Genomic DNA, 27,489 nt, shown 5'->3' on the forward strand with positions numbered 1-27,489 from the left:
GATGCAGCACTAGGCCCTTCTTGTCTTTTGTTCCATCATACTGAACGTACTGAATTTAAGAGCCTTCTTCCAAAAGGAATATACCGATAAATTATAATACAATTACAATCTGTCCACTTCATCAAGGAGCTTGGTCATATTGAGTTTCTGACCTGAGAAAAGATGTTTGCTGCGTAAGCTGATGCTGTGGTTAATGAGGTGAAGAAGGTGGCTTTTCCAGCGGTTTGCACAGTGTAAATCATACGGAGCTGAGGATCTCTGAACTGATTAGCCTGCCGATATGTGTTTATAAACACAAACACATCGTCCACTCCTACAAAGAGAAATGACAAGCCTATTAAAAATAGATGCAATGGTGTCTATTGATCATGCGTTTCCAGCCGGTGCTCACGCGGACGCCTCCTTCAGGGGGGCTGGCTGCTGTAGCAGAATGATCTCGTCTCCACCCGACTGCTAGATGTTTGGATTTTATTCGCAGAGATGAAAGTAGATCTTTCCAAAGGCAAGTGACTCATAAAAGTACAATACAATATAAAGGCAAAACTGCAACCAATCACAGGATTTCAATAACAGTGCAGTAGGTATATATTTTTTTTATATATATATATATATATATATATATATATATATATATATAAATATATCAAAGAAAACGGGCTTGAGCTTTGAAACATTACAAATCGATGATGTTCACAATGTAACAAAGCAATTACAGTTCTGATGGGAGATGCCGTCTGAATGATGCTACAGTGCAGTATATTAGCTTTTGTATTTTGGCCTGTTTTTTTCTGACAAATTGTTTGTTTAGACCAGGAGTGGCCAACTCCAGTCCTCAAGCGCTGCCAACAATTCAGGTTTTCAGGATATCCCTGCTTCAGCACAGGTGGCTCAATCAGTGCTATCCTGACATCAGTGTGTGGCATGTGATTTTGTTTGGAGCACTTCAGGACGTGCCCTGTTTTTAGATATGATTGTTAACTTTTACTGCTTATGGGGCTGCAAAGCACTGTAGGTCCCTTAGACCAGGGGAGCGCAATCTTTTACCCCTGCGCCCCCTGCAGGCTTTCCCCCTCTCCTCACGCCTCTCCCCCCACGCCCTCTTACCCTGATTCAGACGTCCTGGTGTCATGACATCACGTTGCCATGGCGACGCATCACCAGGAGTGTCTGAATCAAGGTAAGTAAGGATTACAGAGGCCCTGCAGCTCCCCAAGCATTCATTTAAATGCCTTCGGGAAGCGCGCGCAGGGCCGCTGTAATCCCCGCGCCCCCCGCAGCGAATCTCGCACCCCCCCCAGCGAATCTCGCGCCCCGCGCACCGCTGCCTTAGACAACAATGGGATTACAGTTGCTTTATGGGCACAAACCCATTATTGTTTTGACATGCCACATTACAATGTATGTTTTGTATTTTTGCACAGTGATGAGGGGAAATATTACATTTCCATTTGTATAGAGCTTATAGGTAACAAATGTTACCTCAGTCATTAAAGAGGCAATCCAAGCCAGCAATTTGTTGGCAATTTTTTTTAACCATAGGATTGAAGTAGGGGGTCTCTGGAGCTGACCCCCATTTACTTCAGCCCTGGTGATCCCCTGCTTCTAGAGATACTTGCCCCTGAAGGGGGTTGTCAGTAGCCTTTCCGCTCGTCAAGCAAGGTTCGTGCAATGGCGGCGTTGCAAAGCTCCCGCGCCCTGCGGGCCAATAGGAAGCCGTGATGTCATCATGCTCGGCTTCCTATTGGCCCGGGGGACGCTGGAACTTTAAACTTAGCCAACATAACGGCACCCCCTTTTGAGGTCTGTATCTCGGGAAGCAGGGGGTCCCCGAAGATGAAATTATTGGGGTTCAGTTCCAGCGACCGCCTGCTTCAATCCTGTGTTAAAAAAAGAATAATTGTACAAAGCACTTGGATTGCTCCTTTGACTGCCATTGGTACAGACCCTTGTGGCCTCTTTCTAATGAAAAGAAAAATGACTACAGGATCACATATTATTTGTGGAGAAGAAGTGGTGGTGTGAGGAATTCAATATAAAGAAGGGCAACCTTTAGGAATGGGCACGAATTGAAGTCAGGGACTACATAAAGGAGAAGGAGCGGCTCAGTGAGTAAAGACACTGACTGGCACTGAGTGTGAAGCAGGGGAGGGAGCGGCTCAGTGAGTAAAGACACTGACTGGCACTGAGTGTGAAGCAGGGGAGGGAGCGGCTCAGTGAGTAAAGACACTGACTGGCACTGAGTGTGAAGCAGGGGAGGGAGCGGCTCAGTGAGTAAAGACACTGACTGGCACTTAGTGTGAAGCAGGGGAGGGAGCGGCTCAGTGAGTAAAGACACTGACTGGCACTGAGTGTGAAGTAGGGGAGCTTGGTTAAATTCCCGGTGTCTGCTGCTTGTGACCCTGGGCAAGTCACCTTATCTCCCTGTGCCTCAGGCACCCCAAAAAAATAGATTGCAAGCTCCAGGGTCCTGCACCTGCACCCTGTAAAGTGCTACGTAAAACTAGCATCGCTATACAAGAACATATTATTATTACATAGCCTCCAAAATGGTAAAGAGGTTAAAAGCAGGTGCTGATTGGTAATTGTGACAAACATAAAAAGAACACTTAATTCAATGTAAGTACATCAATACCACTGAGACATTGTGAGAGCTATTTAACAAAATCTCCCCGTCTGCAAAATTGAGGCAAAAGTGGTACAAAGAGAAGAAAAAAAAAACCCTCACGATTCATCAAATAAGAAAGTATCAAGAAATAAGAAAGTATCGTTGCTTCAAATAGGATTCCTTTTATTTGATAACTTTGGTCCATAGTTTGCACACATGTTGTACCAGTTCTGTGTATAACCAGTAATACTGTGCACGTGTTCATGTTTATGCAATACAAACTGTGCAATTGATTTATGAAGTGACTATAACGAATTGCATAACATTTAGGAGGGCTGACCTTTATGAAGTAACTATTTACATTCAATCAACATGAATTAATACAAGGTCAGGCGGGTAAGCAAGCATACAAAAAGGCGGTGTGCAATGGCATTTGAAGATACATGTGAGGCCCCTGTTCAGTGTGCTGTGAAGCCTGATTCTTTTGCTTGGAAAGATTTCAGCTAGGTAGCACATGAGATCGGCATAGTACCACAGGGCGGGTGTATTATACCTACCGATGCCGACAATGACAAATGCAGCCACTCCGTTGAGGATTCCAAGGTATTGTATTCCAAAGGCCACGTGATATAGGAAAAGGGCCACAAGGCAGCTCAGTCCTATGCTGGCGATCCCAAAAAAGGACAAGAACACTATAAATGGGGAGGGGGGGGGAAAGAACAACGTTAGAAACAGAACGGAAAGGGTTAAAGCAAAACCCCACTCTCGCTGTTTTTTTTTTTGTTTTTTTTAAAGGCACATCTTCTAAATAAGATTCAGCCGTATCTTCCATCTGTCCTGGGCTGAGGTGTATCACTTTGAAAGCTCAGTTACAATGAAATCATCGATTATGAATTTCTGTCGGGAGCACAAAATAGGTTCCCTGCCTCCGCTCCAAAGCAACGCAGGGAGAGAATTTCCCTACAGCGTTCCTACAAGTCAAGAAAGATCAGGACCAGAGTACAAAAATTGTGCTATGAGCACACCAACAATGTTAAGACCAAAAGTCTGTGATTGTGGGGGCGGCTGTAGGTCCTCCCACAAATTACCTTCAAGCAGCAATACTACTCCCCTACCCCCCTCCCATTCAGTGTAACTCAGCAGCTACAATGTATCCTTATATTACTAAGGTAACATTATCTATTGTTACAGTTTGCAGCTCAAACTGCTGGGGACATTGGCAACAAATGATCGCAAACAGGAAAGTGTTGCAAAGATCTTGCACTGATTGGGAGGTGAGCTAAAACCTGCTATAGAGATCAATGGATACTTCAAAACTCATAAAAAATGACATTATGAGTTGAATAATAATGATAATTATAATAATACATCTAATACTACAGAACTAATTAATATTTTTTTTATTTTTTTTAAACATACGATTTCATGTGTTGCTGTTTTAAATAACTGCTCCTCATCTCCCTTTGTCTGCAGCTTCAGTCTTCCTCCATTCTCTCCTCAATATTCTACAACATCTACCCAAGTAACCAAGGGCGGGTCCTCATTCAGGCCTAACCCCGTACGTACACCCAGTTCAGTCTGTTCCCTTCATCTCATCCCTCCCCAGTCAGTCGTAGACCGCACACAGTAGTCTGCCTTTCTGCCAGCTGCTGACCCAAAGAGTAAGTGGCCTTACCTGAGCAAGAGGTGAGAATGTAAACCAGAATGCCAATGCAGGTACTGCTGATAAAGGCTAATAACATGTCGTTGTTGAACGTTGTTCTTACTTCATAATCAAACAGGTCCGTTCCCCCATACAGGACTTGCACTTTACTAAATTGTGTAATAATAATAAAAAAAATGAAAACAAAATAAGTTATCGTAGAGTCTTATTTCCAAAAAGATGTAAAAAAAATGAATGCATTGTAACACCAGTAACCTCTAAATATAAATCAATTACATTTTAAATTCATTCAGTTCGGTTTGAATATATAATTGTTTAATTTCATTTTTTGAATTTTTTTTATTACAGCGTTGAAGGAGGGGGTCTCCGTAACTAAACAGCGATAATTTCAGCTCCGGGGACCCCTTGCTTGCAAAGACACTTACCGGCATAATTGCCTAGTCTCCCCTATGATGTCTTATAACCTTAATTCAAATATGTATATAAGGCGCTTTAAATAGGGTGTAACTTCATATCTTGAATGTCAACATATCAATTAGGATTAATCACTGTCAGTGAATAAATAAACTCAAACTAGATTTATGTATACTGCATATACAAAGTGAAAAAACGTGAATACATTCTGTGCAGGGTCCCCCGTTTGTGTTGAGGACAGTGATAAGAGACTCACTGTGTTGATAATTACAACTCTCAAACCACAGAAAATTACACTGCTGCAGTAGTAACAAAGACAAATATCTTTGAAATTAACGTGTGTGAAAACAAGTAGACAGTTTTATCCGTGTTGATAGAGAAATACATATAACTATGCATATAAACCTTTAGGGTTCCCCCTTTCTACCTATGGTTACCACATATGTGCACATCTTTTATTAGCTGGTTTAGTTTATAAATCACTCAAGAGTAGTCAAATAATCCCCCAAATCTTGCAGCTGCATGTGCAGTATATACATATAGTGGTGGGTGAATTGTATAAAAGCCCCCCTGGTGATATTGAAGACCATAATAATGAACTCACTGTATAGTTCGCTTGCCATAATTGAACCGCAGATCACTGCTAGAGAGAGGGTAAACATAGCCCGTAATTCTGTTAGAAGACCTAGTAATACTCTATCGCTCTACTAGTGGCTGCCACATAGGCCCACATCTTTGTTAACTTGCTCAGCTGTAGGATCATTTAAATAAAATAATTATAGTAGGGCTGTAAGTTATAAGACCGCAACCTGTGTTGCAGCCACGCTACTAGACTGATGGCTGTGACGTCATCACTACCCGACGGCCGCTCCGTTCCGACACGAACGTCATTTGGGGGATGTCACTAACCTCACACGGCGAGAAAAGCACGAATAAACGGTGAGGATGAAAAGTGCAAGGGATTCTGGGACAGGAGATCCCGACTGCAAAGCCTGGCAGCACATAACACATCGAATTGTTTATAGGTCACTATGGCTTCGATGTTTTTAATCCCACCACTCGGAGCACATTTAAAAACAAAATATGTGCTGTGGAGATTTGGGTCACATGTACTAAGAGATACTATTCTATAAGACCCCTTCCAGCACCGAAACACACCCTATAGTCCATTCACGTGAATAGGCCGGATGGTGTTAGATGGGATTGTCCTACTTAGTAAATATAGGCCAGTGTCTTTTTGCAAGTGGCCAAAGTCAAGCCCATTTTTGCAACTGATGCTTGTGTAATGTTTCTTACTGCTTAACCTAAAGGTTCCCAACGCCAGTCCTCAAGAACCCCCCAACTGGTAAGGTTTTCAGGATAGCCCAGCACAGGTGGTTCAGTCAGTGGCTCAGTCGAGTGAGCCCGGGATATCCTGACAACCTGACCAGTTGGGAGGGGGGGGGGGGACGTCTTGAGGACTGGCATTGAGATCCCCTGGCCCAACCTGAGGAAGAGTACAATTACCTTCAAAAGTTTGTTTCACAAATATCTTCTGTTAGTCCAAAGGCAAAAAGGCCTCACCTGCTACTAAATCTGTTTGCACACATGTAACCAAACTAACCACAACCACATTCATACGGTTTCTGGCTTTACTTTTGCAGGGTTGTCAGTGAGTTGTTTTTTTTTGTATATATTGTCTTTTCTCCCTAAAAATATGCTGATGTCGACCGAAAAAAAGGGAGTGTGTTTCTACAAGAGAATGCAACAATAGGGGGAGACAGAGCTCCTGTAGTGCAGACGAGTATTCTAAAGCAAATCTGGGGCAATCACCAACAAGACCCAGGTACATGCTGGGTACATGCTGGGTACATGCTGGGTACATGCTGGGTACATGCTGGGTACATGCTGGGTACATGCTGCAACATTTCAGTGACATTTCTGCAGACAGACTAATGGTGCATCAGATTAACATCGGGGGTCCCTGGCAGTCCCATTCAAACTGAATGGCACTGCCAGGGACCCCTGCTGTGTTAATCCGATGGGCCATTAGTCTCTGCAGAAATGTCACTGAAATGTTTGCAGCACGTACTCAGCATGTACCCAGCATGTACCCAGCATGTACCCAGCATGTACCCAGCATGTACCCAGCATGTACCCAGCATGTACCCAGCATGTACCCAGCATGTACCCAGCATGTACCTGGATCTTGTTGGTGATTGCCCCAGATTTTCCAAGGCAAGTTTTAGAATACTCGTCGGCGCACTTGTATTTAGCCAAAGAATATGGTGTCAACCCGCTCGGGTACTGCACGAGTCTGTAATACATGGTCAGCATGATAAAGAAGAAAACGCTTCCATACTGCTGTATGTGACATTTATGCATTTTTTATTACTACTGTTCATATTTTATTTAGATAGGAATCCAACAAGGAATTATAATTATTTGTTATTTAAAAGGGGGAAAAAAACACCTTGCAGATCAGCTGCTGGAAGCTCAGCAGTGTTCTATTCACTAGCAGCAGAGAATATTTACAGGTGACAGACCCTCAATGAATAGTCGTGGTGGATCTGCTCAATTAAGATGCAGTAAATAAATGAGAGAAAAGTAGAAGCCCTTTTAAACCAGCAATTCAAGCGGGACAATTGTTTGTCATTTATTTTTAACATAGGTTTGAAACAGGGGGTCTCTGGAGCTGAGCCCCATTCTTTTCAGCTCCGGGAACCCCTGCTTCCAGGGATACTTAAGTCTTAACCGGGTGCCGGTAGCTCTGCAAAGTTTAAAGCTCTCACGTCACGCGGGCCAATAGGAAGCCTGACCGGATGATATCACGGCTTCCTATTGGCCCGCAGGATGCAGGAGCTTTAGAAAGTAGCCATTACGTGAACCCCAGCTAGCGAGCCAAAGCTGTCTCCCGAAGCAGGGGATCCCCAGAGTGGAAATTAATGGGGTCCAGCTCCGGAGACCCCCTGCTTCAAACCTATGAAGAAGGGAAAAAAAAGGAGAGAAAAAAGGCCAGCTTGGATTGCTGCTTTAAACGGCGATCTTCCCTAAACATTACATTTGTCTCTTTGATTTCTTTTTTCATTTACTTAAACGGCAGATATCGGCTGATCACAGTGAGATCAGGTTGCTTAATAACCTACTGTATTGTACATTTCAAAGAATTGGTACCACAGGCCCCAGCACACCAACAATGAATGGCCATGCAATACAAATAACACACTGCAAATACACACTGCAAATACACACTGCAAATACACACTGCAAATACACACTGCAAATACACACTGCAAATAACACACTGCAAATACACACTGCAAATACACACTGCAAATAACACACTGCAAATACACACTGCAAATAACACACTGCAAATACACACTGCAAATAACACACTGCAAATACACACTGCAAATACACACTGCAAATACACACTGCAAATAAACACTGCAAATACACACTGCAAATTCACACTGGACTAGTTAGTGGTGCAATCCTGAAACAAAATAATGCAGCAATTTCAAAGCGGCACTGATCAGAACTACTGTATATGGTAAAGACTAGCGATAGCCAAGCTCAGGTTTATTGAACCTTGGCAATCTACGCCACATTTAGAGCAATGCTATTGCTGGAGTTCAGGGGTGTCGGATAGAAGGAAAAAAACTATCCCTAATCTCTAGTACAGGGGGGAAGGGGTGGGCAACTCCAGTCCTCAAGGGCCACCAACAGGTCAGGTTTTCAGGATATCCCTGCTTCAGCACAGGTGGCTCAGTCTTCGACTGAGCTACTGATTGAGCCACCTGTGCTGAAGCAGGGATATCCTGAAAACCTGACCCGTTGGTGGCCCTTCGGGACTGGAGTTGGCCGCCCCTGCCCTGGTAAATATCTTCACTTTACTGCACCTTGAACAAATACACCTTGATGTCGACGTTGCAATAAAGGGAAGGCACTATCTCTACACTGTTTCATCCTTGCATCCCAATGTGAGTTAATTTTAATGCATTAATCCATTGTGGTTTCTTTTTAAACATTATCCAAACCCAGACTTGCCCCTGGGCTGAGCTGTGCTCTTTATGTTTCCAGAGACCCTCTGGTTTCTGAGTTGTGAAGCTTATTAGACACGCGTGACTTGACTTCTTTTCCAGTAGAAAAAACATGGCTGCCGAGAGTCAGCTACACAACGTCACCGGAAAATGGTATCACGGCTTTCTACAGAGTGACCTCACATAATGTTCAAAGGATAATAATTATTGGGGAGTTTGTTGCTTTAATAGCTTTACAACATTGTGACTAGCAACAGCAAACATCACAGAATATACTGTATAATACTGTATAGTGTATACAGTATACACTGAAACAAGCTTTTAGAAAGATCACAGATAACAAAAAAGGCTTAAAAGCAGCATTTCTTAAAGAAATCAACTGCAGGATTTCCCAATGACGTACAGTATGTGATTGCATTATTATGGTAAATTATCAATTACTATTCCCTATTCAATATAGTGTGAAGTTGGGTAATGCACAGGCATCAACATCTATTCAAGTGAATGAAAATGGATGCATCGTTAACGGTGAGTTATCCCTCTGCCCACTATGTGAAATAGAGGTGGCTGTAGCAAACTATAAAGGTGTTATCATGTACACCAATAACGCATAATCGTCAACCACTCTTTGTTTCCATGCTAGCCCTGTAATTAATAACTCTCAGCATATACACAGCTATTATCTAAATAATATAAGGCTACAGTAACAGAATACCTGGTGGATTCTTTTGACAGGATGCTGATGTAGGAAGTCACAAAACTTTGGAACTTCCTGTGCTGCTCCTCCCACCTATCTTCCACTGAATAATAACTTGGCAGAGGAGCCCCGAACAAGATCTCGCTGCGTAGAAGAGAGCTTCTCAGATTTTCAGTGGTGAGCCCCTCGTCCACATACCAGTAAAATTCCGGGTGGGTCATCGCCAGCTTTAGAGAACCTGTGACAAACACATTAGTGATCAATCCGTCTTGCCAAAGGCTGACGCTTCTGGCTACTCCAAAAAAAAGAAGAACAGTTATTTAAGCGGAATTGTAACCTTTAAATACATGGGCATCAGCAGTGACTACTGCAAAATGTGGCTTTGACTTCCAGGAATGTGTCCCTCTTGGTTATCTCTCTGATCACTCTCCTTGTCTGAGACAGTCTTTTTTCTTGCGTTGTTTCTAAAACAAGCCAGCAGTCTACTGAACATATATTTGTTTGCCAACTGAAAAACAAAGCTTTTCAAGAGATTTTAAGACTGTTTCACACAAAAGGGGCACACATTCTGTGATTTGGAGACAGTCTCAAGGTCTTTTCTTTTTTTTAGCATAAGCGGTCTTACAGTATAGACTACAATTATCTCATCAAAAAAGAAAATCAGTACTTTTTACATTAAAATGCAATTTTTGCCCCACAAACTCCTAATCTCACTGTTTTGGTCCTTGGAGGTTAACATATCTGCTTAATCAATAACCCTACTTTTCTACTAGCATTTTTATTTTTGATTATTGGTAGTCTATCCTAACAGCTTACTGAACTAAAAAGGCAGAAGGACAAGCTTTATGATATTAATAATGGCATCATCTTTGTACTGGGAGAAACCATTCTCAAACCCAATGGGTTTCCTTATGACCTTTATCACTAGCTCCTTGAACCCTTTGGTGGAGATGTACGGTATTAACACAAACTAAAAACTCAAAAAAAACAAGAAAGGAACGCAACGAGGGATTGTGTAAGCATGAAATACTTTAAGTAATAGTAGCAATATATTAAAAACTCACCTATACATTTGCATGAACTGGCCCTCATCATGGTTCCAAAATATCTTTGGACTGACAAAAGTCTAAGGCTGGCGGTGAGAGTCCCGAGGGAAAGTCAGCAAACACCGCATCACCCAGTCTGATGTATAGATGTCTTGTAGAGACACTCATTACGAGACATACCAACATGATCAATTACAAACCACTACAGTGGTTAGACTTTTATCAGGAACCCTGATGAGGACAATGTTCGTGCCGGTTCATGTACATTTCTATGTGAGTTTTTAATATATTGCAACTATTACAGTATACAGACATAACCCGCATTAACGTACACAATGGGACCGGAGCATGTATGTAAAGCGAAAATGTACTTAAAGTGAAGCACTACCTTTTCCCACTTATCGATGCATGTACTGTACTGCAATCATCATATACGTGCATAACTGATGTAAATAACGCATGTGTAACAGGCTCTATAGTCTCCCCGCTTGCGCACAGCTTCGGTACAGGTAGGGAGCCGGTATTGCTGTTCAGGACGTGCTGACAGGCGCATGCGTGAGCTGCCGTTTGCCTATTGGGCGATATGTCCTTATTCGCGAGTGTTACTTAAAGTGAGTGTCCTTAAACTGGGGTATGCCTGTATAAAGTATTTCATAACTTACACAATCCCTCGTTGCTTTCTTTAATAGTTTTTTTTTCTGCTGAAGTTTGCCCCGTCGATCGCGGGAGGTTATGAAAGCAGCAGGAGGAATTTACGCCATTTGCCAAGATTTGAAAAAACATGGATTCAGCGCGTGTGGCTTTGTAATAGCACCCTGTGACAGGGTGAAGTCAACCCTTATCAGTTATGCCTGGGAAACATATGTCTGAGTGCTTCATCCAGCACTCATAAGGGTTAACTCAGGTGGAAGCTAGCTAATCATGATGTAAGCTGACACCTGAGAGCCAGCAAGGTAGATAAGGATCTTGTTATCAGCAGTAGCTGCCTGTCCCAGATGAGAGCACATGGATAGATGTGCTGTTAGCCAGAAGGATACAGCACACTACTTACTGCAGCCAAAGTAAGATTTCTTTCATTTGTTTGCATGACTGCTTAAAAAGACTCTTACGGTTTGGGTATGGTTTAGCCAGCCAGCCTGCTAGCTAGGACTGCTGTGTTAGTCAGTTTTCTCCCAACGTGGAGCAGGATTTATTTGCTTAAAGGGACAGTGTACCCGCATGTTATGTTGCTGTGGAGAAATAAAGCCACTGAACGTTTTCATTTATCCTGAAACTACACGTGTGGACTGTTCCCTGACCTCGGCTACAGGCCGTCCTGCCACACACCCGATAACCTGTGTATTAGCACAATGTTTCATGTGTAGTGCTCTTGGTCGTGCCAGTTGTACGAACCTTTCTACTTACGTTTCTTACAACTAGTTCAAATTATTAAGGGACAAAGTGTATGTCACCCCAGAGCTGGTGGATTTTTCTTCTTAAATGGATCAGCACACCAACTCACCCTATTAACACTCCCCAAATAACAACCTGGTGCAAATTACAGCAAGTGAATACATTGGCACAAAAAGGCACAAGATGACAAGCCTCATGCCTTTTTGTTCTAACGTTCCCTTGATACACCTCCCCCTAGATATGAGAAATTAGATAGCAGGCTCTGTGACAGGATTCTTTGTACCTTTAAAGCAGGAATGTCTCCCCATTATCCTTATATAACAATGTTTTAATATCTTCTACTTACCTCAAATATAAAGGGGCCCCAGGCAAACCAAGGAATAAGTGCATAAGTGTCGCTATGATGCGCTACATGACCCTTAATGCATTGGCGTTCGTAATTGTCACCCATTTCTGCTGGAACTGAGAAGTCCATATCTCCTGAGCTGGAGAACGCCCGGTGGTAAGTTTAGGGCAGTTCAGTAAAGTGTACCCGTTCTTTCATGTTTAAGGCAATAATAAGTTATTTATTTTTCAGCACCTGCATTTGTGATATTCTGACTTCCTGGTCCCTAAAACATCAGCTGTTCTACCATCTATCATTTATGATCCAACTGATTTTCTATTGGCAGATAGCATAGCTGATCTCTCGAGTGTAGAATTTAGGGAGGGCTGCTGCTTTCAGTTACAAATAAAATACATTACAGGTGGCTGCTGCTTTGAAGTCTGTGCAAAATTGTGTACTTAGTGCCATATACAATTAAAATGATTCTAATTTTAACTGTGTTTATGCTATTAGTGAAACATACCGTGTACATCTGCCAAGTCCTGTCCCATTCCATCATAGTAGATTTTACCCCCTTTTTCAGTGGGGAAGAAATACGTTAGAAGGGAGCTGGGAGGTGAGCAGTAAGAGTAGGATCCCAGTGGGAGGTCTTTCAAAATCTCACGTGGTTTCCAACAGAACTCTCGGAAGTGGGGGTGATCCATGATCTTCCTCTCAATCCTGTGAATGGTCATCAGGCGCTCTTTTGTAAATATATTATTCTCAGCATCGCCTCTAGCTAAGAATATAAGCTCAATGCGCCAGTGAGCGTGGCTCTGAGTATTGGGGGTCACATAAGCACCAGTATATTCCCCCCTCGAGGCTCCCCGAGGGTGACGAGTCTGATTAACTGCAGAGCTCGAAGGTGCCAAAGTCTCAGAGGATGTAAAGTTAGTTCTTTCCTCGGCATCGTGGAGCGCAGGGCTGCGTTTAACCCTCAAGGCACTGCCTTGCTGGGAGGTATTTAGGTGGAGCTGCTGCAGCTGCTCGAAGATTAACCGCTGCAAAGTTTCAGATGTAAAGTCTGCTACGTCTCTCCTGTTCCGACCCCAGGTACCAAACTGGGACTTCAGGGCAAGTGTGAGTGCATCAAAGCGCTGAGAGGATTCATGGTTCCGGATTTCAAATGCATTGTAGGAGATGTCAATATCAAGGGTGGGATAATGAACAAACATAATAATTGAGAGGGCCACTGGTACAGCACATCCTAAGGCCAGTATGAAGACAGCACAATATGGGTTTGTGAATGTCCAGCCAACTATGTTCCAAAATCCACAAGTGGGCATTACATCCCTTAAAGGCTTAGAAGTCCATTGGCAGGTCCTGCATATGGGTGATCTAAAGGTCACCTCATCTTCCTCCTCATCAAACCAAGCATCTTGTAACAGGGGGTCATCTGTGTCCATGTTCTTCTATTTAAATGGAAGTAAAAATGATATCACATGAGAAATTGCATTATGGGCTAAACAAGTCTCCTCAACATATCAACTATGTAACTGCAAAATTACTTCTCCCTAATAATCACGTATATTTTTGTGATGCTCATTTTCTGCTTTTCAGTGTGATATACTGTATTCTACATTTAAAGGCACACTTAGTGTACAAAATATAAGCCAATTTATAAGCAGAGAGGCCTTTCTACACATAAAGCATTTTTCTTAAAATCTGATCTGCAATTGTATCATATTTTCAGATTATCAATGCATTACCCCTCTCTGTTTATTCTTTCTCTGCATCACCTGCCTTAAATGGCAATCTAGCTTTTTTTGTTTTTGTTTGTTTTACATCAGTGTTAATCTCATGGAATCTCTGTAAATGAGTATCGCGGATCCGAGGAATAGGGAAAGCGAGAACGCTTGTCTTCTAATAGCAATTGTTCGTCCAAATAAAAAAAAAGCTATTGCCTAATGCCGAAATACTCATTCACTCTGCACTATATAAGTGTCATAGTCGAGCCCTTTATCTAACCATATAAATACTATGCAAATGTCTTCAAAATTGCTCTGTGAAATCTTTACATTCTCTTAAATGTTGTCGTTTCTTGATAATTTCTTTGCAAAAGTTAACATTTCTCGGAAATTCATGAAAACGTGTATAGCTTCAACATTTTCACTATGGTATTGTGCCAACTTTGCCATCATTTTGCAAAGATGGCCATGTACAAAAGGGCCATGTGACCTGGCACAATGACTTAAAACGCGTAGCGAACTTCACTATTTTCATAAAAAGAGCTGCAAATAAAGAATGTCTTGTGATTTCTTTCTGATTTGCGAATATCAAAGAATTTTGCACCTCCATAATTAAATAGAAAGATGAAAAACAAAGCTGTTTCAGACACCTGGCAATTCTATATCCAGTTACCGGAACAAATCAAACAAAGCTTGCATCTTGCAAAAAAAACAAACATCCTCTCAGAAAAACAATGATTATTTGCATGCATGACTGGTAATGTAGTTTACCTCACCCCCTTACTGTCAGAATAGCACTTTGAACAGTAGGGGAACTGCATAAGGGAGACTAAATTAACCATTTCAGCCAAAGCATGTCAATATATTACATCTGATTCCACTGACCCTTAACCCCTTCAAGGCAAGAGGACCTGCATTGCTTAGAGCAGGGGAGCGCAAACTTTTGCCAGGCCTCCCCTGGTCTCGCGCCCCATCTCCTACCTTCCACATGCGTCAAATGACGCTCCGGGGACGCTTCACGTCACGTGACCTGCGGCGCCATTTGATGCCGGCGACGTCACGTCCCATGACCCGCAGCCTCATTTGACACCGCGTTGCCATGGAAACGCGTCTGAAGCAAGGTAAGTTTCCTTGTTGCAGAGGCCTCGCGCGATCCCCCAGCATTAAATGCCTGGGGGAAGAGAGCGGGGCCTTTGCAACGCCCCGCGCCCCCCCCAAAGCTCCCGCCCCCCTGGGGGCGCGCCCCCCAGTTTGCGCACCACTCGCTTAGAGAGAGCGAGAGAGATATAGATTTTTATCAGTCTGCATGGAAAAAAAATAGCAAATTTTACATGATTAGCGAACTAGGGAATAAACTAGCTGGATTTGCAGGAAAATAAATTAACGATATACTGTAGCGCCATATTTACTAGGTAGTGCTATTTCATAAGACACCTTCTGACCCCAGTAGATACCTTGGCCCATATTTACACTGGCGACACACTTTATTCGAGCTCGGCTAGTCCCACGAATTCGGGTATACCCGGGTGTATTGAGGTTTGTGACTGTTTTCTGCCCGAGTGCATTGAGGTATTTTCCAGGCAGGGATTGAAGCATTTTATTCCCGCTGGCTGCAATACTGCACAGTATATATATATATACTGCATTACAATTCATGAATTTATGCCATCTGGTAGACACGCGAAGCATTGCAGCCTATTAAATCCTAATCATTATCATTTAACAGATCAGCCGCCCGTCAGCCAGGCATGAACCCAGGCTGGGAAGGCAAACGCAACGGGGCTTGTCAGAGGTGAGGAGCGGCGCATTCCAGGTATCTGCCAGGTACATACTGGGTATTTGCTCGAATAAAGTGTGTCGGTGCAGTACCAAGTAATGGGCCATAAGGTGTCTTCCAGTACCAGAATTAGGGTCGCCAGGAGGCTTCTCCAAAACTACTGGACACAATGGTGAAAGGTGCCCACACCTCTCTCTCTGCTCTCCATGTTCTTTCCTCCTCTCCTTGGCCCCACCCTCAGGCTCCTGATACCTCCTCCTGATTGGCTGCTGCTGAGACATGCAGCCAATGAGGACGGAGGAAGCCGCCCAGCCCCCTATCTGTATCCCTGCTCTAGGAAATCCCAGGGCCTCCCAAGCCGGTCAGATCATTAGGCCAGAGACATAATACCGGACACAAACATGTCTAGTATCACCTCATTTTTTTTACTGAACAGTGTGTCGAAATACAGAACAGTCCAGTTCAATACTGGACACCTGGCAACCCTACCAGAATGTGTCTTATGGAATAATACAATTGAGTAAATATTTACCTAATTGTTTTGACGATGTATTTTAGTGACCAGGTTTGAATTAGAATTTTTTGCAAGTTACTTTAACACAGGTCCTGGAGAGAGATAATGTTTCTCACATGTAAATTAGAAAGTTTGTGCCGATAATTTCCGGCTATTACAACTAAAAAGGCGACATACAGTATATCAAACAGGCCCTGATACACTCTATATTCTATATGAAGGTGTCTTGCAGCACAGTCACAGATACTGGTTTGTCACAGGTTAATCATTTAGTAAAACGTACCGCTAGTAGCCGTGCTTCACCCATGTCCCACCCAGGAACTCCGTGCATGAAAGAAATAAAATGCCCTATAAAAAAGGTCTATGAAACTGTCCAATCAGAATGCTCCATTGAGCAGAATGATCTTACAAGATACTGTAGGCTTAAAATATCAATTGTTAGGCCAAATAAAAAATGTATCACCTAATACTGAAGTACCCATTTACAGAATGATCAGAATTTAGCTTTCTAATTGGCTCAGGCTATTACATATAAATCAAAATGTTACATTCTTCCAGAAGTCTTCAGAGAGTTCAATTTACAATTTGCTGCAACTATATTTTGGCAAATCATTGTAAAATGATTGCATACATCAATATATTTAAATATATATGGTGTGTCTGGATTATGATCTTACAGGGGGTGTTGTGTGTGTGTTTGTAGATTTTAATTGGTAAACAGTTGTTTGGGGTTTTTTGACCCCTCCTCCCTATTTCCAAGCTCGCCCTGTCCACCTTTAAATAGCAGGTCCTGAGATGCAACTCAGTGAGTGACCCTTCTATTAAGACTTCTTCCTGTATTAGAGAGGTAAAGAAAACATTCACAGAGATAGTGTTAGGACTAGGGATGCCAGGTTCCCAGTATTAACTGTCTTGTAAGTTGTATTGGACTGTCCTGTATTTGGACACTCTGTCCAGTTAAAGATTAGAGGTAATACTGGACATGTATGTGTCCGGTATCACCTCTCTTGACATAGTGACCTGACCGGCTTGGGGGGCCCGTAGGATTTCCTTGAGCAGGGAGAGACCTAGGCTGCTGCTATACGGCCGGGAAGCTTCCTCCATCCAGATTGGCTACTGCTGCATAATGCAGCCAATCAGGAAGAGGCGTCAGGTGCCTTGGGGGTGGGGCCAGGGAGATGAGGAAACAGCATGAAGTGGAGAGAGTGGGGAGGGGTGTGGCAAGCATGTCGCACCTATTACCATTGTGTCCAGTATTTTTGGAGAAGCCACCTGGCAACCATAGTTAGGATCTTCAGAAAAAAGAGAGGACACCTTGACGTGGTCTGCAAACTCCATTTAAGTATGTGACCCTCACTTACAGTATGGAGAAAAACAGGTACGTATTTAACTATATAATGTGTCATGTTGGCAGTTGCATGAATATGATAAATGACTTGAAGTATCCTTACAGTCATGAATTTACAAATGTCAATTTACAATCTAATTTCAAACATACATAATATTGTAAATACTTTTTTCCTTAATTAAATATGTTCATAGCATTAGTAGAGCCATTATCTTATATTGTAATTTGTCTAATTTCTGGGATTGTAGTAGGCTCAGAGAATGTATCAGTGCTTTTAATTTAGTAGATCATATGGGCTTTTAAATTGTGAAAAGGAGTGTAATGTAGGTTGCTTTTGTAAAGCACGTTTTCTCTGGGATAACTCAATATGTTGTGAAGTCTTCTTACCCTTGTTCAGGAAGAGTTAACCCCCATTCAAATGAATTGAGCCTATATCTTTCGCGGCAAGGGGAAGCCGGCTTAACAACATATTGAAAAGAGTGTTAAGTGTGATGATACGAGGGGTTATGGAGTACCACTACTCTTATTTACAAGCAATCAGTACAAGTATTTTCTTATTTAAGCACGTTTAGTCCAACTTTCTTTTAAAGGAAGAATTTACTTATGTATCCTTTCTATCCCTTTACCACATATATTGTATATATTGTGTAGCCCTTTTTGTGAACTGGCCGACCCACCCAATCTCACATTGGCCCCTCGTGGTCTAACCGGTTCCTTTCCCCTCAACACACCTGCTCTAAAGGACTACTGGTAACTGCGTAACACCTGTGGCTCCAGGAGATCTGAGCCTCCGCTAGCTGGGAGCCTGGGGAAACCCTTACCATTAACATAACATAACCTGATGCTCTATCCGCATCACCTCAGCCCAATGTCTGGTGTTCCCACCCAGTGTCCTGTGATCCCCCACACCCAATGTCCCGTACTCCTACGGAGGTCGTGGGTGACTGCGCAGTCACTAAATTAAGCTAGGGCCCAGTTGGTGCACTTATAATACTGAAGTACCTTCCGAGCACTCCGATGCTTGGGACCGCAACACACTTCTAAAAGGGTCAGACGTCCGTCTGATCCTATCCAGGTACTTCTCTCCGTGGACCCCAACGAGGGTCCAACCGCTCCACGGGAACTCAACCGTCTCTCGGTAACACCACCGTCGCACGGGAACAGCAACCGCCGCTATCCCTTCCTATCACTAACTACTCCTAGAGTGACAGTAACCCTAACCTAGGGCCTGTCCCTGATGAACCGCAACCTGGGATGGCTTGGGGAAAACTCCTAGGGCCTGTGGAACAATAACCTGCCCCCCCTTCCCCTAGCTACCCAGTCCTATCTGTCTCACTAACAACTAGCTATTAACTAGCTAACAGTCTGCAGCAGACACACAGCTCACACTGTCAGCCTGCAGACATCCACACACGCTGCACACACTGCGCCCAGCACATGCAGCAACACACACAGAACGATACACACCATTCACTGGAACCCGCAGCAAATCCACTGCTCGCACGCTGTGCCTATTTGCCAGTGCGCACAGCCCTATCCGCTGTGGCACTGCCAAACTGCACCTTCCGCACCTAAGGGTAACCTCCTTATCTAGGGCTGTTCCTCTTCAGTTACCCCCTGCCCTTACCGGGAATTGGGGCCTGCCTGGGGACCTAAGGAGAACCCTTACCTGGTGCAGGAGCCACTCGCTCCCTACACCCTTCCTACTCCTTCCTCTGCCTCTTCCTGACTCCCTCTGCAAAGCCCGGGAAATGTATCTATATTCCCGAGCTGAGCTTCCTCCAGCCCTATTGGCCACACTCAGGCACCTGATGCCTGTCTCCCTAAGCCTCCTGGGAATTGTAGTTCCCAGGGGGCTGTCTATGTATTGGGGCCGCGTGCGCACTAGCCCTGCGCATGCGCGAACTCTCAATGGCCGCCGCAACCTCACTCTCCTCTTCCCTGCCCTCGCGCGATCTACCTCTAGCCGCCGAGTTCCTCCTGCGCATGCGCGACCTGTCTGGGGCCTTCCCTGAGCTTGCCGGTCCTTGCGCATGCGCGAACCTATGCGCAATGGCGGCGCCCTCTCCTCAAGCCGCCGAGCCGGTGGCAACGCGATCGCGGCCCTAGCAACGGCCCGATCGCGTCCCCGGCAACCGGCCTGCGCCGCACAGTCCCGATCTGCTCCCTGCTCTGGCCCCCACCCTCGCGAAGTGCCGGCGGGTCCACCGCTGCCTCCGGCGGCACCCGCGACCCCACGGCACTCGCGGAGAGGGGCCAGAAATCGTGATTTTACCTCGGGGCTACAATTGTATAAACCTTTTTAAAACATCCAAAGAGTTTGCCTCCGTGTTTCAAAATGTTGAATATCTTACAAATTGGACACAGCACCTCTACTTTTTAAAATCCCTATACCCACTGCCTAGGAGTCTTCAGGGGTTAAGTATCAAAGGTTGTAAGGCAGAGGGAGGGGGGAGTTATAATGTTGATGCTAATTTGATGTCAATTTCATGCTGCATTAACGTATCAAGTTATCACATTGCCCTGCATGATGGAGCAAACTACATCTTCTTGATACAGTGTATATCCCTACCTTTATTATTGATCTCTGGTATGTTTTGAATAGCAAAAGTTGTTTTAATTGTGTGCTGCTAATCGTCCAATTTATAACAGGCGGATTTATTGGGGGGGAGGGTCATGTGACTGCTTAGATGTATAAATGTAACACCAGTTTAAGGGAGGAATTTGCAGGGTTGGCATTTGCATCTAAACGGATGCATCTTAAGTGATCATCTTTAAGTGAGAATATATAGTTAGACTATAGTTTGACTAGAGGTTGACTGGGGACTGCATCTTCTACACAAGTGTGTGATTAGTCTGCACATACCCACTTGGCTCACAACAGCCTTATGCAACATTACCTACCTCTGTGGTAATGAACCTGCTATGTACCTCAATTTTTGTTCTTTCTTGTGGCCTCGTGGAAATGTTACACTCTCTATCCACTACAAATTCCTCCCTCCTGGCCCACACCCAACATCAACATACACCATGGATTACTCAAAAGCCTTGCACTATCTACTGAATCTTGGTGGAGAACTCTGAAAACCAGCACACCGACCACCCAACAGTCAAATGGCAAACATCACAAATTTACAAATTGCAAACAACTACTCAAATTTCTACTCGTACTATTACTCTCTTTAGCAGGTGATATTGAAGTTAACCCAGGCCCTCCCATTTCAACCCCTTCCCATACCCCTGAGAATGCCCCCTTCAAATTCAAAAAAGGTATTTCTGTCGCCCATATAAATATCTGGAGCCGGCTGCCCAAACTGGATAAACTAAGGGCATGGTGCCTTATGCATAAACCCAATGCCACCATTTTCACAGAAACATGACTAACCCCTAAAACCCTCAATGCAAATATCGCCATTCAGGGATACTCCATTTCAAGGAAAGATAGATCAAAGAGAGGAGGAGGGGTGTTATTTTATATTGCAGACACCTTACAATTTACACTGTTAAACATGCCCCACAAACACATCCTCTTTTGAAATCCTAGTTGGCAAAATCTGCCTCCCCTTTTCTAAGCCCATCTTGCTCGCTGGCAGCTACCGCCCCCCTAAAGCCCCTCTACAATCCCTGACTGATATCACCCAGTTTCTTGACTCCATTTCCTCTCTGAATGAAAAAAGTGAGCTGCTAGTTCTAGGGGATTTCAACTACAATTGGATCGACCCTAAAAACCACAAAATCCAGATACAACTCAAATCACTTAACCTATCGCAACTCATTTCCCAACACGGACATACCTGAAATCTCACAACCATTCCTTGCTAGATTGGATTCTCTCCTCAAATCCCAGCAGAATCCAATCCTCTGGCATCCTTTCTATATTTTCAGTGACCATGCAATAGTGTACTGTGTAAGGAAAATTACCCCACCCCAATCAAGCCTCAAAGTTCTCCTCACTAGAACATTTAGAAACTTTAACCCACAACAGTTTCTGGCTGACCTTACCAATGTGACGGCTCGGGAGCCGCGCAGACCTCCGCACGCTCCCGCAAGATGCCGGCGCACGCACTCACCTCTCACTCCGGCACCCAGAGCCAGCTCCCTGGAACCCCGCGCTCTCACGTGCGCCTCCTCACGCAAGGCTTCCCCTGCTGGAGCGGAGCCCTCTACCCGTGTGGCGTGCATGTGCGTACCCTGCATCGCGGGAAGTGACTCCGGATCGCTTCGTGCGTCATCTGCGAGTGACGCTCCCAAGCACCGTGTCAAGAATTCGCAATCTGTTCCAGCGTCCTCACCTGCCAAGCTAACCCCCAGCCTATCACTGTTTCTGCGGAGGCCGCACCTGCGCTCCACCCCCCTTGGGGATTGACTTCCCATTGGTGAGTCTCACCTATATGTTCCCAGCTCACCATTCACTGCCGTCTGAGCATAGTTCCAGTTACCTGTGTTCACCTCTCTTGTGCCTTGCCTTGTCCCAGTGTCTTGCTACCTTGCCCTGCTCTGTTTCAGTGGTCCCCTTTGTACCAACCCGGCTTTACTTTTCTCCGCACCTCTGGCTTCCCCACTATGATCCGGACCTCTTCAACCCCGACCTTGGCTAAGTACCCACAATGATCCGTACCTCTCCAACCCCGACCCGGCTACCCTGATCAACCTACAATCAAGACGCGCCCTCGCGGCTGTGGATTGGTGTTATATCAAATCCCCACCTCGGCCTTGCGGTCCCGTCTAGTTTGTGGTGAGCACACCGTGTCAACTAACTTGGTAAAGAATCGACTTAATTCCTGACCCTGATTCTGCACTCGACTATTTTCAATCCGAGTTCTTAAAACTCTGCGTTACCCATGCTCCACTATGCAGAATAAGAGTATGGTGGGCCCACCTACCGTGGGTCACAACTGATCTTATAGTACTCTACCATTTCAGGGATGCCTTGTGGAAAAGCTACAAAGTAACTGGCACTACCAAGGATCTCAATCACTACAGATGCCTGCGGAACATGTGCACAAGGCAAACAAGGCATGCAAAAGCACAATATTACTCTGACAATCTTCACCAGAATACATCAAACCCAGCTACTGCACCGACACACTTTATTCGAGCAAATACCCGGTATGTACCTGGCAGATACCTGGAATGCGCCGCTCCTCACCTCTGACAAGCCCCGTTGCATTTGCCTTCCCAGCCTGGGTTCATGCCTGGCTGACGGGCGGCTGATCTGTTAAATGATAATGATTAGGATTTAATAGGCTGCAATGCTTCGCGTGTCTACCAGATGGCATAAATTCATGAATTGTAATGCAGTATATATATATATACTGTGCAGTATTGCAGCCAGCGGGAATAAAATGCTTCAATCCCTGCTTGGAAAATACCTCAATGCACTCGGGCAGAAAACAGTCACAAACCTCAATACACCCGGGTATACCCGAATTCGTGGGACTAGCCAAGCTCGAATAAAGTGTGTCGCCAGTGTAACTTCTGGAAGGTTATCAACAATATATTCCAGCCTCCTAACCATCAACAACCATGTAATATCACTAAGGAGGATATTACTCTGACAAATCCCACTGATTCAATGATTACTTTGTGGGGTGTGCTACTAACTAATTAGTGAAACGCAACCAAACCACAAACATGAACCTCATTCTGAGAGTACCCCTAAAGCCCCACCCCCTACCAACACTGCCCATAATTTTCAATTTGTCTCAGTATCCTCAAATTAAAACTAAGCAGCCAATGTGGATCTGACTTACTGCAATCTAAGTTCCTAAGACTTGGTGCCCCAGCCATTGCCAAACCAATCGCTTCCATAGTGAACTCTATCCTGTCTGTAGGCCATATCCCTAAGACCTGGAAAACTGCCAGGGTTGTCCCAATCATCAAAAGTGGGGACAAAAACCACTGTTTCAAACTACAGGCCAATCTCTTTTCTCCTAATACTATCCAAAGTCATGGAAAAATGTGTTCACTCCCAATTAAGCAATTACTACAGTATACCAAGACAAATTTCCCTAGCCAATTCCAATCTGTCTTTCGCCCCACACACTCCACAGTAACTACCCTGCTAAAAGTTTGCAATGAGATCCAGTGTGGAATGGAACTGGGAAAACTCACTGGTGCAATATTCCTAGATTTTGCAAAGGCTTTTGATACTGCTGATCATGTTATCTTGCTTAACAAACTCCAGTGCTCTGGAATAGGGAAGCATGCTTTAAACTGGTTTCATTCCTACCTATCAGATAGATCCCAACATGTGTCTATCTCAGGCTCAAACTCCAACCCCCTGGATATCACCAGTGGCGTCCCCCAAGGCTCTGTTCTGGGGCCCCTACTCTTCTCAGTGTTCATCAATGATCTTCCCACAGCTTGTAAGAGAACTTCAATATACATGTATGCAGATAACATAATCTTATATGCACACAGCCGTAGCCTCTCCGACCTTGAACACAGACTTCAATCTGACTTTTTGAGACTTGAAAAATGGATATCCCAAAACAAACTGTTTTTAAACACTGACAAGACTGTAACAATGGTATTTTGGACCAAGGCTAAATTCCTAAAGCTTCCAGTGTCTGAGCTCAAGATCAGAACCAACGCTAACACCACCCTAACTCCTGTTACTAGTTTTAAATACTTGGGTATATGGCTTAACTCCCATTTAACATTTGGGTTGCACATTGATACCCTGACATCCAAAACCTATGCCAAACTAGGTGTACTTTACAGGAACAAATCCTCCCTAAGTCTGCTGGTCAGAAAGCGTATCGCTCAGCAGATGCAAATGCCAAATATGGACTATGTGGACATATTATACGGCTCAGGACCCCAAACGCACCTTAGCAAACGTGATACCATCTACAATTCAATATGCCGTTTTGTTCTCCAATGCAACTACAACACGCATCACTGTGAAATGCTCAAAGAACTAGATTGGTCATCACTTGAGTCTAGGTGCAAAGTTCATCTTTCTTGTCTTGCCTTCAAATACTTTCTGGGCAAGCTAATCGCCTATCTGAACAAGCTCCTCACCCCTACCACATGCAGCACTTATCATCTGAGATCTGACTCCAAAAGACTGTTCATGGTCCCAAGGTTCAACAAAGTATCCGGCCGCTCCTCCTTCTCTTACCGTGCACCCCAAAACTGGAACAATCTACCGGAGACTCTCACAGCCACCCCCAGTCTAAAGCTGTCTCACATTTTAATCTTGTCTGTAACTGTTACATACGCCTATAACATATATTATTTCTTACTGTGCATGCAATGTCTTGTATATAATGTATACCCTGTTCACTTATGTAACTCAATTTGTAACCATGTATTATTTGTCATCTTAACTCTATGCCCAGGACATACTTGAAAGCGAGAGGTAACTCTCAATGTATTACTTCCTGGTAAAACATTTTATAAATAAATAAAATAAATATCCACCTGTTTATCATGTCCCTACTGTCAGCACACACTAAATGCACTGCATATCTGCAAACCAGGATGTTTATTCTGTGACTTATTACTATAACCACTCCTAGACGAACTGAAAGGGAAAGGACATTAGAGCTACAAAATCCATTTACCACCTAGATTTTTTTAAATAATGGACTGAATGAGAGAACACTAAATGTATGACCCATTATGGTAACCAACAATACTGGCACTGCTCTGCCTTCTATTAACATGTTACTTTCACACATCTTCTGATCATCCCGCGCTCACAATACTCCTCCGTGAATACGTTCTCGTTAATTTATGCTAATACATGCAACACCATTTAAATTCCAGGTTTACGTTCCTCCATACATTTACCCTTTTCATTTTTTAGTCAGGGTCGACGTAGTTGCAGGTCAAACACACACGACCCCTGCAATCTCAGAACCCAAACCCACAACACCGTATATATTTGTATCAATAAATAGTGATACTGAGATTGTGACCTCTTGCGTTATAATGAAAGACAAAAAGCCCCAGTGTTGCATTCAATAGGACAAATTATATAGTTAAACATATTTGTTTGTAAAAAAAAAAAGATTAGGTGTCGGTACCCAGCTTCTTACCTCCTCCTGTTCCTCATTTGGTCATGTGACGTCATATGACACAGCGTTATCATGGCGACACGACGTCAGGAGGAGAAGATGCTGAAGATGAGGAGCAGGTAAGAGAAACAGTTGCAGGTACATCGTACCGGCAGGTAGGGTTGCCAGGTGCCTAGTATTGAACCAGACTGTCCTGTATTTGGACACTTTGTCCAGTAAAAAGTTAAATCTAATACTGGACATGTACGTGTCCAGTATTACCTCTCTGGGTGTGTATGTATATACCGGTATTACCTCTCTGGGTGTGTATGTGTATACCGGTATTACCTCTCTGGGCGTGTACGTGTATACCGGCATTACTTCTCTGGGTGTGTATGTGTATACCGGTATTACCTCTCTGGGCGTGTACGTGTATACCGGTATTACCTCTCTGGGCGTGTACGTGTATACCGGTATTACCTCTCTGGGTGTGTATGTGTATACCGGTATTACCTCTCTTGGCGTGTATGTGTATACTGGTATTACCTCACTGGGGGTGTATGTGTATACCGGTATTACCTATCCGGGCGTGTATGTGTATACCGTATTACCTCTCTGGGAGTGTATGTATATACCGGTATTACCTCTCTGGGTGTGTATGTGTATACCGGTATTACCTCTCTGGGTGTGTATGTGTATACCGGTATTACCTCTCTGGGAGTGTATGTATATACCGGTATTACCTCTCTGGGTGTGTATGTATATACCGGTATTACCTCTCTGGGAGTGTATGTATATACCGGTATTACCTCTCTGGGTGTGTATGTGTATACCGGTATTACCTCTCTGGGTGTGTATGTGTATACCGGTATTACCTCTCTGGGAGTGTATGTATATACCGGTATTACCTCTCTGGGAGTGTATGTATATACCGGTATTACCTCTCTGGGAGTGTATGTATATACCGGTATTACCTCTCTGGGTGTGTATGTGTATACCGGTATTACCTCTCTGGGTGTGTATGTGTATACCGGTATTACCTCTCTGGGAGTGTATGTGTATACCGGTATTACCTCTCTGGGAGTGTATGTGTATATCAGTATTACCTCTCTGGGTGTGTATGTGTATACCGGTATTACCTCTCTGGGCGTGTATGTGTATACTGGTATTACCTATCCGGGCGTGTATGTGTATACCGTATTACCTCTCTAGGAGTGTATGTGTATACCGGTATTACCTCTCTGGGTGTGTATGTGCAGTGTTCGACAATCCTATACATTTACACGCCCGGGGCGGGTGGATTTAACCCCCGGGCGAGTAAATATTGGCCCAAGCAGAACACGTGCTTGTTTTTTTAAATTTCCCCGCTCATGCTGAATTTTCCCTGCTCGCGCTGAAAAAATAAATAAATAAATAACTCCCTACCTGACAGCTGATTGGCGCGTGCTCCCAGGCTTTGTGGGCGCGGCCAGGCTCTATATGAGCCAGCCCCCAATGAGCGGCCATTTTTTCTGGCCAGAGATCTGTTGGAGAGTACTAGAGTAAGTACTCTCCAATCCTCCATCCCCCCCTCTGCTCCTTCCCTACCTCCTGCAGTTCCCCCTTACTCCCCGCTTCCCCCCCCCCACCAATACCCGCGCGTGGCTGGAGATGGTAGCGAGGGTGTTCCGCCTTCTCTCCCCGGCCCCCGCTTATCCGCGCGGGGCGGAGGTGTCCGCCCCTTATTCCCCCCAGCTTCCCGCACCACTTCCAGCTTTCCCCGGTCCCCGCGCGGGGCGGGTGATGGTAGTGGGGTGTTCCCCGCTTACCCCGGTTTCCCGCGATACCAGCGCGGGGCGGGTGATGGTAGTGGGGGGTGTCCCCGCTTACCCCGGCTTCCCGCGATACCAGCGTGGGACGGGTGATGGTAGTGGGTGTTTTCCCGGCTTCCTGCGCCACTTCCCGCTT

The 27,489-nt window shown here is 44.4% G+C and overlaps 2 protein-coding genes across 3 annotated transcripts in view; both read right to left on the minus strand.

Moving 5' to 3' along the window:
- Window positions 1–27,489, minus strand: part of DISP3 (dispatched RND transporter family member 3) — a 131,937-nt gene that overhangs the window by 56,908 nt on the left and 47,540 nt on the right. Inside the window, exons 2-6 of one of the 2 annotated variants that reach the window (XM_075603479.1) lie at window positions 12,691–13,615; window positions 9,423–9,642; window positions 4,281–4,417; window positions 3,163–3,297; window positions 153–313 (exon numbers count right to left, since the gene is read on the minus strand). In XM_075603479.1, coding sequence (XP_075459594.1) covers window positions 153–313; window positions 3,163–3,297; window positions 4,281–4,417; window positions 9,423–9,642; window positions 12,691–13,612 — 1,575 coding nt within the window. In that variant the 5' untranslated portion in view covers window positions 13,613–13,615. Of the gene's footprint in view, window positions 1–152; window positions 314–3,162; window positions 3,298–4,280; window positions 4,418–9,422; window positions 9,643–12,690; window positions 13,619–27,489 lie in introns of both variants that reach the window. The other variant, XM_075603478.1, reaches the window with a different exon arrangement.
- The window catches only part of LOC142498012 (uncharacterized), a 21,596-nt gene continuing 19,165 nt past the window's right edge, over window positions 25,059–27,489 (minus strand). The window contains exon 4 of the mRNA XM_075606522.1: window positions 25,059–25,067. Coding sequence (XP_075462637.1) covers window positions 25,059–25,067 — 9 coding nt within the window. The remainder of the gene's footprint in view (window positions 25,068–27,489) is intronic.

Source organism: Ascaphus truei, chromosome 6 (genome assembly GCF_040206685.1).
Source record: "Ascaphus truei isolate aAscTru1 chromosome 6, aAscTru1.hap1, whole genome shotgun sequence".
Classification (NCBI taxonomy): domain Eukaryota; kingdom Metazoa; phylum Chordata; class Amphibia; order Anura; family Ascaphidae; genus Ascaphus; species Ascaphus truei.